General features: G+C 47.1%; 1 protein-coding gene across 1 annotated transcript in view; it reads right to left on the minus strand.

Annotated features, from left to right (window-relative positions):
• RPS19BP1 (ribosomal protein S19 binding protein 1) overlaps positions 1–13,164 on the minus strand; it is a 17,526-nt gene extending 4,362 nt beyond the window's left edge. Inside the window, exons 1-2 of the mRNA XM_009289993.1 lie at positions 13,161–13,164; positions 2,935–2,938 (exon numbers count right to left, since the gene is read on the minus strand). Of these exons, the coding sequence (XP_009288268.1) occupies positions 2,935–2,937 (3 nt within the window). The 5' untranslated portion in view covers position 2,938; positions 13,161–13,164. The remainder of the gene's footprint in view (positions 1–2,934; positions 2,939–13,160) is intronic.
• Between the last annotated feature and the right edge of the window lie 1,651 nt (positions 13,165–14,815).

Genomic DNA, 14,815 nt, shown 5'->3' on the forward strand with positions numbered 1-14,815 from the left:
TCAATCCACGAGTTTTCTCACTTTTACTCTTCTGATTCTCTCTGCCATCCTGCTGGGGGGGTGTGAGCCAGCGGTTGTGTGGTGCTTAGTTACTGGCTGGGGTTAAACCACGACAACGGTGTAAGCTCATAAATGCCTTATGAGAGCACCTGATGTGAAAACATCTTTGTTACCAACACTGCAAAACATGTTTAACAAATTAGTGTGGTACAAGCTGCACTGATTTATTATCCTGTTGTTGGAAAATATATGCCCTTTTCTACCTCAAAAGTAAACCATTACCAATACTGTCCTATTTCTATTTCTGTTGCACTGATTAATAAAGCTCTCATGTAGGTCTCAGAAAATCTGACTCCCTTCTTATTAAATAACTCCAGTAGCAAGAAACCGTAATACAGGCAATGCCTCTTTTGACCAGCAAGGTTGAGTGCAGACTTGCTATGATTTTAGTCAGCAATTACCTGCAGAATAAAATTTAATGAGCGCACAGGGGTCACTTTGCTGAAGAGGGAGGGCAAGGCACTTTCTTTAACTGCATTCACACTCTCCTGCCTCAGAGTCTGGTCAGGCTCTTGGAGCTAGTTAGTGCACCAAGAAGTTAAATGAATGCGTGCTTTGTGGTGTGATGTGTTCCCCGGGTTTGGATCTGTTACCAAAGATCATGGTCCAACATGGGCCATGGATTTTTTAACACTTTGTGAAGTCATGTACCTATTATTAATACATTATATTTCTTCAGCTCCTTTTAACAGGATCTGGCAGCTTTTCTCGGGGCACAATCATTAATGTTTCTCCTAACTGCATTCTGGCTTCAGCTGTGCTTGGTCTTGGCAGACATGGTGATAATCGCGTCTGTCATGTCTCTGTCTGGGTGACTTTGGTACAACTAATACCTGTCACACTCGTGCAGACAGAGGTGCAGATTCTTCCCTTGCTCTTTGACTTTAATAGAGAACTATGCTTACATCTTTTCCCTGCAGTGCTAAGCAAGATCAGTTTATTGACTTATATTAGGAATGTACAATCATCTCTTAACTATGAACTGGATTTTGCTTGTGTATTATATGTTCCTTTAAACCTGTATATATGTGGAATTCATGCATTTGGGTCACATAATCTCCTCTCCTATATGTTATAAAGCATAAAATATCCTCTGTTGACCTTAGATTAAGTTGACTAACCTGTGTTTGATAAATCTGCTTTATGCTGAGCACAGCATATAAATGCTGTATTTTTCTTTGCAGGAGCTTCCATGGCTTTATCGCTCTCACAGTGAGGATATGTTCCTTATTTCATCATGATATATACATTTAACTATCACTTTCTTTTACCTGAATCACTGTTGAAAGCAGCTGAGCAGACCCTACAAATAGCTTTTTCCAGACTAGTATGTACTATTAAAAATTTAATGTTAGGAGACTTTGTGTCTGTGTCAGTAAAAAAATAATAATCAGTATTTCATTGTAGTGTTTTAAGGCCTCTGCTCAAATTAAAATTTCATCCAAGAAAACTTCATCACTTTGTAATCCCTCAAAAATCAGTGCAGTTAGCTCTTTGAAGTGCTTTGGGGACAGAATGAATGTCAAATGGTGTTCATTTAAATGTATAACATCCAAATTAATCGCTACCTTAGAGCCTGAATAATCTGACTTTGGATGGCAAAAACCACAGGCGCTGCATTTCAGATTGAGAATGTCTTTGTTTCTGAGAGTTAAGCTATCTTCGAAAGCTTTCTGCTGCTAATGTTCATGTATTATGGCTTTCTTTAAATCTCATGCCTCAGTGGGCACCCATGAGCTAGCTGGTTTTTCAATTACAAATAACCCAGCATACAGATCAGTAACTTCCATATGTGAATATTATCAGTTCATTTTCTGCTTTATTTCTTATGGCACTGAAAACTGGAAATTTTCCCTGTTTGAATATGTTGATAAAGTTTCTGGTTCATCTTGGAGTGACTATTTTTCTCCCTTTTATTCTAGGCTTTGGAAGATGTCTGAGGTTACTGCACATTTGGCCTTTTCCACCTTATTATTCTGTACTACATGCTAACAAAGATGTTAATGGTATTCATGGTTATTGCTGTCTGTGGCAGTTCATAATAGCTGTTTGTTTGCTCTTACTTTATGTTCCAGCTTCTGGATTCAGGGGGTTATGTAGGAGTTTTGGTCTGAAGGAATATTGTGAAGAATGTTACAAAACAGAAGCTGAGGGCAGCATTAGAAGTAAAATACAACAATCACAAGCACTTATTTAGTTTAGGGCTTTTTTAAAAAACAGTCTTATGATTTTGGGAAATAGGATCCTGATGTTTGAACACTTGGTGTTGTCCACACTGACACATATATCTGTATTTTCTCTTCCAAAATGAATCAGATTGGTTTTCAAGCTGATTTATAAGATTGTCACCTCTGCATGTTTCTTCACGTGTGGATTATGGAACATGCTTTGCTTTAGACAGCTGTCCAGTTTCACCACATCCCATATTCTGTATTTTCTCTTGAACAGCAGTATTCAAAGCTGTTGTCATTAATATTTAGCTGTTTGCCAACTTGAAGCAGTTTGTGTTGTGGTCACTGTTCCTACAAAGAACCATGGATCACTGCCTGCCCTGTACCTCAAGTACACAGGCACCTTTGTCCTTTAACTGTGTGACATGCTTTTGAAAAGCAATTTGACTTTCTGGCCTGCTGAATTTGAACAAGGGCTGGACAATGCTTTGATTCATATGCTTGCATGGATAAGTGTCTAGTTACTTTAGACTGACAAAGTCTTTTATTCTGATTTTTTATTTATTTATTTTTTAATCCAGCGCAGATACCTACCTCTTCCATGCTCTTTTCAGCCTGCTCCAGGTCACCAAGAAGCTGGCTCTGCCTTTCACAGCTTTTGTAGATAATGTTGGCACAGGTTAAGATTAAATCGGCTTCCCACCATACTAGATGCTGTAGTAAGAAATGAACTCTGCTCCAGAAGAAGACAAGAGTTATTATCCTCCTATACAGATGAGATAAGGAGGCACAAAGATTAAGCAACTCGCAAAGTAGCTGAGGCAGGATGAATGCTCAAACTAGATCTTCTGAATGACAACGTGGAGGCTCAGCCCAAAACATATCCTTGTTTTCCACCTGCTGTTTTTTGGCTCCAAATGGGAAGAGAGCAAGCATCAGTAGCTTTGCTGAAGCTGTAAGAGCCCACTTTGTAGAGAGAGGTAATATTTTTAAGAACATAAATGTTGTATTTGGAAAAAACCCAAACAAGTCCTTCTTCAGGGCTTAGAATACCAGAAGAAAGCACTTTGCTAGTAATATTTTGCATATAATACAGAGTTGGTATCACAAGGTTTTTGTGGTCAGAAATAATGGGGTTTTGCATCCACACTCACAAAAATGTGTGAACTTCCAGTGCCCTCATACTTTCTATCTTTGCCTGAAGGGAAAAATCTCTTCAGAAGGGCATCTGCTGGTCTTGCATGCCTCCTAGAGTGGAGCAGGCAAAAAAGGTCTGCAGCTGGAGGGGAACAATTTCCCTCTCTGTTTCCCACCACTATTCTTAAATGTCAGGAGAGGGAGGAAGTAGTAGAAGGATCCCAGGGCTCAGAGTAACTGACTTTTCCCTGTTCCTTCTGTGGGCCATGGAGATGGTTCTTGGGTCTTCCTCCTGCCCTCCCCACCTATTTCATTCCTGCAGCATCGGGAGAAAGTGGTGGAGCTTACTGCCACTGTTTCTTCCAGTCTAGAAAGCCAAAAGGTATCCCGCTGCAGTTGCTTTTCCTTTTCCCTAAAACCCTGGGAAAAGAGGATAAAGATCCTTTGGTGGAGCAGGAGTGGGCCTGAGTGAAGAAAATGTAGGGGAGCTGTGGACCACAAACTGCTAAATGCTGGAGAATGAGCGCGACAGGTGGCGGACACAGGAAGGAGGCAAAGGCAGGACTGATACAGGGATTGGAGTGAGTACAAGTTTGCTTTATAGATGTCAGGCTGAATGAAATACGTTGTGGGAAGGTGAGTAGAGCGTGGACAACACCTATGGCTGTATGTATACACTGGGAGTTATAGAAAAACTTGAGAGCTTTGGGCCCATACCTTGCTTTTTGGGGGATCTGACCTGCTAATTTTTGTGGTTTTGTGTCACTGGCAGTGCTGGATCAGCACAGCTTCCAGGACTTAGGAGCTGTTTGGTGGAAGCCCTTGAATAATCTTCCAGAACATCTTCCCTTGTTACTTTGGAAGCTTACAGTTAGTGATGGGCTTGATGAGACTTACACCTCAGTTACCAGCATCTGAGCCTCCAAGCTTACCAGGAACTTTGTTTTCCTTTCAAATCAGCTTCAAGCAGCTGGACTGTTACCTGTTGACTTCAGTTTTTTTCTTTTCTTCCCTCTGGATTTCAGCCTATCTTTTATTTTTCCTTTTGTGCTTCTAGAACTCATCTTTCCCTTTTCAACTGCAGACTGGCCTCCCTGGCTTGACGCGTGACCTTCTTCTTTTGTTTCACCTTTGGCTTTCAACTTACTCTTTATTCTTCCCTTAAGTTGTTTGATTTGCTCTTTGTAGCTTGCTTTCATGTTTTAGTCAGAAGTATAGATATTCCATGCCAGAATCTGAGAAATTGACCCCTAAAAATATTACCCTGCCAAATACACAGAAAATGGACAGAAATTGAAACGGGGATTTTGAGACAAGTTTCCGAGTATAACATTCTTTAACTAGAGGGATTTGTAAAAAGGCAGTGGTGGTTCTCAGTTCTGGAAATATTGTGGCCTTTGATGAAATAAAGTCTTGTTTCTTCCAGGAAGGATGTATTTTATCCTGATTACAATGGAAATAATGATTTCTCATGTAACGAGCTTAGAAATACACAGAGAAGAGGCTGTATTAGAGCTGAGAGGTTAAGTATCCTCATGCTGTGCAGATGTGAAATTGGGGAATGTCAGTCGTTGTTGAACATGGCTGCTTTCAAAGCAATGACAAAGAGGTGGAAGGCTTTGTGTTTTGTTCCCAGCCTCTCTGCTCCAGGGCCCTAAAATGTTTAGCAGCCCCAGAGCTGGCTGTGGCTGCAGCAAAGTTTAGCTAGTTATGCTTGTCACCAACTATTAAGGGTTTGGAGACAGACAGGAGATGGGCTGTGGCTGTCATGGGCTTTTGCTGCCTTAGGCAGGCCTTGTTAGTGGATGTCTCTGCTGCTTGGTGCAGAGCAGAGCTGGTGGAGCTGGGGGCAGCATTGCCTGCTGCTGCAGCTCCTGCCTGCTCCATCCTGTGCTGGCATGGGTCTGGTCTTCCCATGGCTAAAGGTGTGTCATGTCCTCTGGTTCAGTGGCTAAAGGTGTGTCGTGTCCCCTTCTGTTCCCCAGTCCCTTCAGGCTTGGGAGGGAGCCATTTGGAGACAGTAGGAAAAACAGGGGGAAGCGGAGGAGGAGGGACGGAATCATGAAGGTGTTGCAGGGCAGGGGACAGCCAGGCCACCAGCATGCATCGGAAAGGAGTGGGTCAGATCAGCTGATCCCCTCCCCAGCTGTTTCTGATGTGGGAATTGAGAGCAAGGCAGCATCGTGGATTTAGCTGCAAGCAGCAGGGGGACTGGATGCTTATTGCCACAATGCATACTTTGTGGTTTCCTAATTTGTGGTTTTTTTTTTTCAGAATTGCTCAGAACTACACAGAATAGCATGTGAGGCTTGCCCAGATCAAGGAGATGTTCTGTCCTGTGGCTGGCATGCTGCATTTATCAGTGTGGTGCCAGACCTCTCTCCCTGAGCTCTGCTTTTGTCATTTTTTCCCCTCCCTTTTTTTTCTTTCCTTGCTTTGCTCTCTCTCTCTAATAGCTGTATTTTGTCTTTCCTTGTTTTATTCCCTGTTTCCTTGACTGCTGTCTCTCTTTGCAGCCCTCCCTTCTCCAACCAGGATCCGCAATTTCTGAGGCTGTGGGAGGATGACAGTTCAACCAGACCTTTTACTATTTGTTCTTGACTCCCAGCAGTTGAGTCCTTCTAAATTATATGGCTGGCTCTCTCCTCTCTTATCTTCCTTTCTCTCCCTTTCCATCCAACTCTCCTCAGCAGAGTGTAGAAAACACGCTTTTAGAAAACACTGAAAATCCACCGGCATGTGCTTGGGGGACCCCCACTCTCTCAGTGTGCAGGAGCAGCCCTGGAGGCGCTGGGTACCAGGCACCCATACGCTTACCACATGAGTCCCCCTAGGCCAGACTGCCTTCTCTTCCAGGGCCACATGTCCTGCTCTGCCTCTGTCTTCTGAAGTCCGGGGAACAAACGCCAGCAGGAGAGGAGGCCAGGCTGCCATTTCTAGCGCAGGTGCGTGGTGCCACAAGGGCTCTCCTCACTAGATGTCACTGTGTGGCTGGGTTTCACCCGCCACAAGCACAGCAGCCAGGAGAGATAGGTGCTGAGATGGGTGCTGAGCTTTAGGAAGTCCCTGCCAGAAGCAGGGGGAGGGTGTGGAAGAGGTTTGCAGGACAAGCGTTGAGTTGCTGTAGGTTTTACCCAACCCTGGCAAGTTTTGGGCACAAAACCAGCAAGGTGCAGGAGGGTTTTGGGGTGCAACTCCATACCACCTCCTTTGAACACCCCAGCCTGTATCTGGTAGTCATCAGGGCTTTAGTGTGAATTGGCCACAGTGACTTTAATCTCAGTAGTGCTCATCTCCTGCTGGTCGTGATATTGGTTTGGCAGCCAGTCCCTTGCTAATGCTCAGCCCTGGATCACTGTTCACTGTCCCCATCTGCCATCACCCATCCGTATGTGCCTTGCACCTCCTCCCAGCCCTGGCCGCAGCACACCTCCATACAGTAAGTTGCCATGTCGCTGCCTCCCTGGCAGGGCTACGGGGGAGAGAATCCTTGGGGAGGCACTGTGGTAGCCCCCAAAGCCGAGGTGGGAGCTGGGGAGCTGCGGTGAGTGGTGTAGGGAGGCTTGCCAGGGGCTGGCCTTTTCTCTCACCAAGGAAGCTGGCTTGCCAGGGGCGGGCCTTTTCTCCCACCGAGGAAGCCAAGTGACAAGCCAGCCATGTGGTCCTTGTTACCGAAGATGTGGGGCATGACTGCAGGGTGGGAGCCGGCAGACCCAAGCGCCCGTGGGGAGTCTGGCTTGCACGAGGCCTCCCTGTGCAGTGAGCGAGGAGGCCGTCTGTCCCACAGTCGGCATGCACATTTCTCAACATGGTGGCATATGCTTTTATGATTTCTTTTACTTGCTTCATTTTTGGGGGCTTTCCTTCTTTCACTTTTTCTTTCCTTCCTTCACTCCCTCTCTCTTTTGATAGCTGTCTTTTTACTTGCGTTGTGTATTTCCCTCTGTCCTTGTCCTCTCTTTCTCCTTCTAGCCCTTGCTTCTCCAACCAGGGTCAGCATTTCTGGGAGGATGACAGTTCAACGTGACCTTTTATTTCTTGATCTTGACTCCCAGCACTTGAGTCCCTCTAAATTGTAAGGCCATCTCTTCTTTCTTATCTTCCTTCCTTACTCCACTGTTTGTTCCTAAAACTTTGTATTGTCAACTGGACCTTGTGATCATGTCTCTGTCCTCTGAGGGGTCCCTACTGTGCAGAACCTGTAAGCTGTATCCTAAGGGAGAGGAACTGGCTAATAAATGCCTCATGAACCACCATATCTGTGGCATAGATGGTCTTTAGGAGAATTATGTGGTTTTATTTTTAAGTTAGTAAACTGCAAGCCAGAAACAAGGGAACGAGGGTTATGTGGAAAGCCATCAACTCCAGGAAAGTGTTTTGGTTTGGTTGTGCATAGGTATACAGCCTTCTGTCTTACTGGGTACACCATGATTTACATTGGTATACGAGCACACCCCGTATGCATGTTAGCATCCATATGAATTTCTGCCTGGATGTATTCACATGTATGGAAACAGTGCCATGGGATGTACACTGTGTGAGCTCCTCAGCGTGCATCTGCGCTGATTTTGTACAGCCGATTGACTGCCTGGGGTTTGGATGGCTCTAGGTAGATGTGTGTGTGTGCAGCCTGGGTGTGTGCATTTACACATGCGTGTGCTAAAGAGGATGTGAAAGAGATTGGATGCAAACCCCCAGGATGTGCAGCCTTTGGGGCTGGCCAAAGCGGTGGGGAGCCCCAGAGAGTCCTCTGCTGGGCTCGCCTTGCTGTGCTCTTCCAGCCGCGTGCCGTGCTGGAGTCTGAATCCAGCTCCACTTGATCACGTGCCAAGGTGTATTAACATTCAGTTAATACTGTGCATCACAGCACAGCCCAATTAATATTTGATTCTGGCAAATGAAGGAGGGCAGAGAGATTAAATGGGGTTGCCAGATGGGGTGGTGGGAGTGGTGAGGGGGAGGCATGCTCTTTTTTGTGCAGCCCAGAGGAGTAGGACTAGACTCCTGGAGGAGGGATCAGGATCTCCCCTCCGCAAGCAGTACCTCTGAACGGTCGGCCCTGGTACCTGTTGGACACGAAGCTGTGCTGAGACCAGGTGGCTCTAGGGGTGGGATATGGAGCTTTTCACCACTGGGTTTCTGCTGACCGCTGGGCTGACCGCTGGGTGTCATCATGGAGGAGGTTGCCTGAACCCTCTGGGGCCTAATGGTGCAGATTTAATGGAGTGGGCATGGCCGGTTAGCCAGTGCTGATAGGAAGCTGCAGCACTTGAAGGGGTTTGCTAACCCCTTGGAAAGCTCTCTGCAGGAGTAAAGGCACAGATCCAGGCCACAGGTGTCCTGGGGAGCAACTTCTGTGTCTTCTACTCAATGCATTTACAGATAGCAGATCAGTGTCGGCAGTGCCCTGTGAGTGCTGCTCAGCAGGAACTGTGGCTTTGCTTCCACATCCCAGGCACGTGGGATGAGGCAGATGGGCTGAGGTGAATCCCATGCCCTCCCCGTCTTCACAGAGCTGCCTCCAGTCCCCCGAGGGCTGGGAGGCCCAGCAGGGTTCAGCACTGCCAGGGGAAGCTGGTCTGGGCTGCGGTACTTTCAGCCTCTCCCAGACATGATTGCCCCCTCCCAAGTAGGCATCATGTCACTTCCCAATTGAAAAGCCAAATGAAATTTCCAGGCAGTTTGCAGCTTTTATGATTCACTTGTTTGCTTTTCTCCCTTTCTCTCCTTTTTTACTTTTTAATTTATTTTTTTTCTTTCTCTCTTCTGTCTCTATTCACTCCTGCCAGCTGCCTGCTTTGAATTTAGTTTGTATCAAGGGCAGGAGAAATTCATTTTCTGCTTTGCTATTTGGTGCAGAATGGGTTCTCCCCCCTCCATTCCCCTTCCCTGCCTGTTGCTGAAGTAAAGAGAGATGTCTTGGAAACATTTCCTTTTTAAAATCTTCTGCTCTTTCATAACTACTTGGCCTCTCTGCTGACGGTGTGGGACAGGTGCTAACACAGTGCTCCTTTCCTGATCCAATAGCTGGAGAATAAACTCTTGGGCATATTGCAGATAACCAAGCGAAAGCATGTCTCACTACAAATCTAGCTACAAAAAAAAAAGGAAAATAAATATTAGGACAGTTTGAGAGGGACAGGTTTTTCATTGTCTCCGGGAAGTCATCCCTGCTGCTGAGCCCCTGAGAGCTAGCTAGCATACAGAGCATCTCAGGGTTCAGTGTTGGGACAGCTGATATGGCCTGACCCTGCTTGGACCTGGGAGGGGAAGCATGGCATGGCAGGATAGTGGCCAGGAGGTGAAATGGTCAGTTTGCAGCAGACATCTGGTAAATCTATTGTTTTAATCTGGAAATTGTGTTTTTGGTAGCGGATATAAAACTTCCCAGTTAGGCATAAAGGAACTGAAAGCAACTTCTCAGCTCCCGCAGCCCAGCGATGTACAGGCTCTGTGTGTGTGCATGTATGCGCAATACTTGCTGGTAGAGCATGTTTGTGAGATGTGGCGTTTATGTTACCTTTTAGCGAGGAAGAATCGTTTATCTCAGCATTCTAATTATGTGCCATTAAAATGCAAATTTGGGTTTATGCATTGAAATTGTCAGTACTGTTGTCATGGCAACTGGAGCTTGAGGGTGGGGAATTGGAATAGGTGGGACCATGCATCTCTCTCTGAATCCCTCTCAAATACCTCCAGGTAGTTGAAATCATAGTGCCCTTCCCTGGGAATCGTGGCACTTTCTCACTAGTGAATTTGGGGCATCACTGAAGTTCTCCTTGGAGTTGTTATAACAGGGAGAGCCACCATGTGTGTAGGTCACTGGCTAACTCCCAGCAAAGTGGAAGAGCTAGTGCACAGGTCTTTCAAAAGAAGGTGAATCCTTCCCATTTTACCCCCCATGTCATGCTTCTTTTGAGGTGTCTGGCTGGGAAGGAGGAAGGGGAGATCCCTAATGACTTCACAAACTTCCACCTGGAAGCCCTTAGGTGCTGCCACACTTACGGGAAGATCTAAGTGCCATCTATGCTTTTAAAACCACTCACCTCCAGTTAAACACCCAGTCAAACTGTCTGCATTGGCAATGTCCTGCAGCAGTGAGTTCCTCTGGTCAGTCATCCTTGGCACAGAGTGAGTTGAGTCTTCCCCATACCACCTTCTTGGGGCCCTGCTCCTTTCTCTGTTTTGCATGGCAAGATGGTGTGACTGTGTGTCTTCCTCCTCCCTTTACCAAGTACAGGTGGGACTCCTGGAGCTTGTCTCTGTTCTGTTTAAGAATCAAGTGGAGGGGTTTTAGGATGCTGGGTGGAAGTGAATGCTGAGAGAGATTGGGATATGGCTGAGTACATTTTGCAGGGGAAAAATGTGCCTCTCTGTTTTGGCTGTTGACTGAAAATTTTGTTGATAAATAAAGCATAATGAGTTAATTCCCAAACCACACTGACAGCTGGGCAGGGAAAACAGGACTAAGTCTGTTTTCTGGCTCCCCACCCCTGTTAAGAGGTTCACAAAATCATCTGATTCTTCATCCTGGTGTTGCCAGGGAATTGTTTTTTCCTCTGGACTGGGAATATGATTTGCCGATAGTGAAATCTAGATACAGTCTTACGAACATGGTGATCCAAACTGTGGTTTCTGTTGAATATCATTGACTTGGATAGCCCGGAGGCTGTTTACCATCCATTTATCAATGAAATAAAGAAAAGAGGAAACAATCAGCACAGGCTTTAGTTCAGCCAAGGGAGGTCCCAAGCAAGGAGAGATAGAGTCAGGCATTGCCCCCCCCAGTACAAGACAAGGAGTGGCAAACTGGAATGAGTTTAGTGGAGGGCCATGAAAATGATCAGTGAGTTAGAGCACATAAACATTAGAGGAGATGCTGAGGGTACTGGCTTTGTTTAGCCTGGAGGAGAGCAATTTAAGGGGGATCTGGTTGGTAAGATAATGGGGGGGGTGTGTAGAGACAATGGAGCTGGACTTTTCCCAGAGGTGTGCACCAAGGACAATAGGCAGCAGAGACAAGTTGCAGTGAAGGAAATTCCAACTCCATATAAAGAAAAAACATAATCATGAGGGTGGGTCAGATGTGAGATGGTGGCCCAGAAGTATTTTGGAGTCTGCATCCTTTGAGATACTCAAAACTTGAGCAGATGAGGCACTGAGCAACCTGCTCTGGCTTTGAAGTTAGCCCTGCTTTGAACAGGGATTTGGACCAGAGGCCTCCAGAGGTACCTTTCAACACCAATTATTCTGTGGGTTTCCGCTGGGGGCGGGTTCTGAGATGCATGGCGAGATGGGGAACCCACACTGTTCTCTCCACTAGGATGAATCACAGCACAAGTGGCTTCTTTTGCTGGCAAATGCAGGACCTTACCGTGGACGCTCAGCTTCTGCTTTGGGGGAGTTATGTCTGTGCAGTGAGCACAAAAGTGATGGGGATGGGGGCTTGGCAGAGATCTAGATCCCATGAAGACAAGGAATATATCACTTGCTACTTCCACGCTAAGCAAGCCACTAACTTGAGGAGATTGGGTTCCCCAAGGGTGACATATGACTGGGAATGAGGGATAGGACTAAAATAGGCCATTTTACATTTCAGGCTTTCTCAAGGAGCAGATTAAAAATATATGATAGAGAATGTCCTTCCCATCCAAGTGGAGAAGATGGTGGGGGAAAAAAAAAGGTGATATTTGAGTTTCTGCATCTGATGCGACAACAAAAGGCATGGAAGTGGCTGGTACCTGAAAGCAGAGCAGTGATGAACTGGCTTCGGTGGGAAGGAAGCCATTTCACCATGTTCAATATTATCATCATTAAGCTGATCAGCTTCACCAGCAAGGAAGATACCGAGAATGAGAGAGCAAATATTGTGAGGGAAGGAGAGGAACACACATTCCAAATAGCTGTGTTCTGGAGAAAACTTGCCAATAACTGCTTACAGAGGGAGAGACAGAAGGTGAGATGGAGACCAGAAGAGGAAGTGGAGAAGAGAAAATGACAGGGTGGAGGAGAGTGGGAGAGAAGAAAATGTCTATCATTTCCATACATCTCTCCATCCTGCTCCCTCGCTGTTCCCTTGCACATGCAAGTACCCTCCCTTCCTTCAGCCATGCTGTGAGACTCGAATTCCCCCTGCACTGTCCTGGTGGCACTCTGTTTCCTCTGGGGATGAACTGAGGGGCTTCAGCCCAGAACCTCTGCCCCACATCCCTGCCTGCGATTCCTGGCTCCCACCCTCCCCTCCACCTCCCCAGCCAAGTCCTCTGCTTTGGGACAGAGAGCTTGTGCTACATCTCCTTCTGTACGGCACACTGAGGTGCAACAGAGGTTTCTTCTCTTACTGGGTTGAGGTTTTACTGACTGTGAAGATTTAACCCTGTGTCTGCTGATATGAAGGGGCTTTCCAAGCTAAGGAGTAAAGGCCTGCTTTGCTAACATCAGTGAAAGATGGCTTCTGTCTCACTGATTTGGGGGAAGAGCAGACAAACTAGCTGACACCATGACGTCCCTTGTCACCATATACTTCTGTGGTGATGCACGTGATGCTCTGCAAAAACAGCCAGCGAGCCTTGCCCTTGCCCAACAGGTTGGCATTGCAAAATCTTGTATTGGAGTTTGCCTTTCCCAAATGAGGTCCTCTAGTGGCAACCACAGCAGAGATGCCAAGACCTCTAGCAGAGGTGTCAGGGCCAGGTGATGCTTTCCCCCAGCATGGCATTTGCTCCGTTCCTTCACCTGCAAACCCAGGCTGCCTGTGCACCCACACCCATTCAGACTGGTGGGGATGGCAACACGCGCACCCTCCCACAGCCGTTCCCTCGTCCTCCTTTCCCCCAGCCTGCCAGAAACAGATCCCCACGGGCTGCTTTCCTCTCACTCCCTTGGCTGTTCTAACATATCCTTGGGGAAGGTGTAAGACCGGCTGCGGCGATGAGATTGTGATCTTTCTCTTTCCTTTTTTTTTTTTTTTTTTAAATTGACAGTGGAGTTTCCCTTGCCATTTTCAGCAGATCTAACAAAAACCCCCTTCATCGAATATTCAGCATCTTCCCGGAGTGCGGCGGTAGCCAGCGGGGGCCGTGGGTACGTGCTTGCAGAGGGGATGACTCACGAGCCCCATCTTGTTCTTGGGCCCCCAGGACTCCTCTGCTTCTCTCCCTTTCTCTCTGCTGGCAGCTTGTGCTAACGGGCCTGTGGCTGACAACTCCGATGGGGCTCTGGCTGCAGCAGCGTCGGCGGCCGGCAGCAGAGGGGAAGAGGGCAGGAGAGAGGTGCCCTGCTCCTTGCAGGCTGTGGGGACAGGATGGGAGGGAATGTTTTCACTGGAGTATGTGAATAATCGAAGGAGGGTGGCATGGAGGCTTTACACATAGCGCTGGGGATGTGCTGGGGGAGAAATCTGTCTGGGAGGTCTGTTGATTTGGGAGCCCCTGATTCAAAACCTCCTGTACGGATCCCTCTCAGCTGCCCCAGGTGCCCCCCCCGGTCCCCTCTTGGTTCAAGCTCTTTCCTGCTGGAACCTAAGCCAATGCTGGCTTATTTTCACGCACCCTCCCCTGTCGCTCGGTCATTGACTAAATTAAATTTCAATTACTTTTTTGTTATTAAAAAAACAGTGAAAACAGTGTTTTTTAATTGGCAGCAGTTACTTGGCGTGTTGCAGCAGGGAAGGGCGTGTGCGGGTGGTTTGGTGAGGAGCAGGAGGAGGCAGGGGAAGGTGGCAAGTCACGGGTGGCAAGTTTGCGTGGACACGCGGGAGGGCACAGGAGCAAGTTCCTGGCTGGGTGCCTCACTGGCACATGTGGGGTGGCATGCTCTGCTCCTTCCCAAAAAGGAAGGCTAAAAATACCAGCTGGTGGCCCCTCACCTTTGGGGTTGCCCACCAGCTGTCAGTCCTGGGGAGGAGGGCCATGCTAAAGGGTGAAAAGTGCTCTTGTTCAAGCGATCCACTATGTGTCCCTTGTGGTCGGGCATGACCAGCTGGTTTTGATACCCTTGTTCTGATGGACTTTTGATACCCTTGTTCTGAGGGTGTAGCTTGCTTGTTAGGAGACCTGGCACAGCCTGACCTTACCTCTCTGGGAGTATGTCCTTCACAGCCCCTCAGCAAGCTGGCAAGCTGAGGAAAGACAGTGAATGTCTTCACTTGTGCGTCTGTTGGGACTTGGGGAAAAAGAATCATAGAATCATAGAATCATTAAGGTTGGAAAAGACCTCTAAGATCATCGAGTCCAACCGTCAACCCAACACCACCATGCCCACTAAACCATGTCCCTAAGTGCCTCATCTACATGTCTTTTAAATACCTCCAGGGATGGGGACTCAACCACTTCCCTGGGCAGCCTGTTCCAATGTTTAACCACTCTTTCAGTAAAGAAATTTCTCCTCACATCCAATCTAAACCTCCCCTGGTGCAACTTGAGGCCATTTCCTCTCGTCCTATCGCT

The sequence above is a fragment of the Aptenodytes forsteri genome, unplaced genomic scaffold (assembly GCF_000699145.1).
Source record: "Aptenodytes forsteri isolate BGI_AS27 unplaced genomic scaffold, ASM69914v1 Scaffold284, whole genome shotgun sequence".
NCBI classification, from domain to species: Eukaryota; Metazoa; Chordata; class Aves; order Sphenisciformes; family Spheniscidae; genus Aptenodytes; species Aptenodytes forsteri.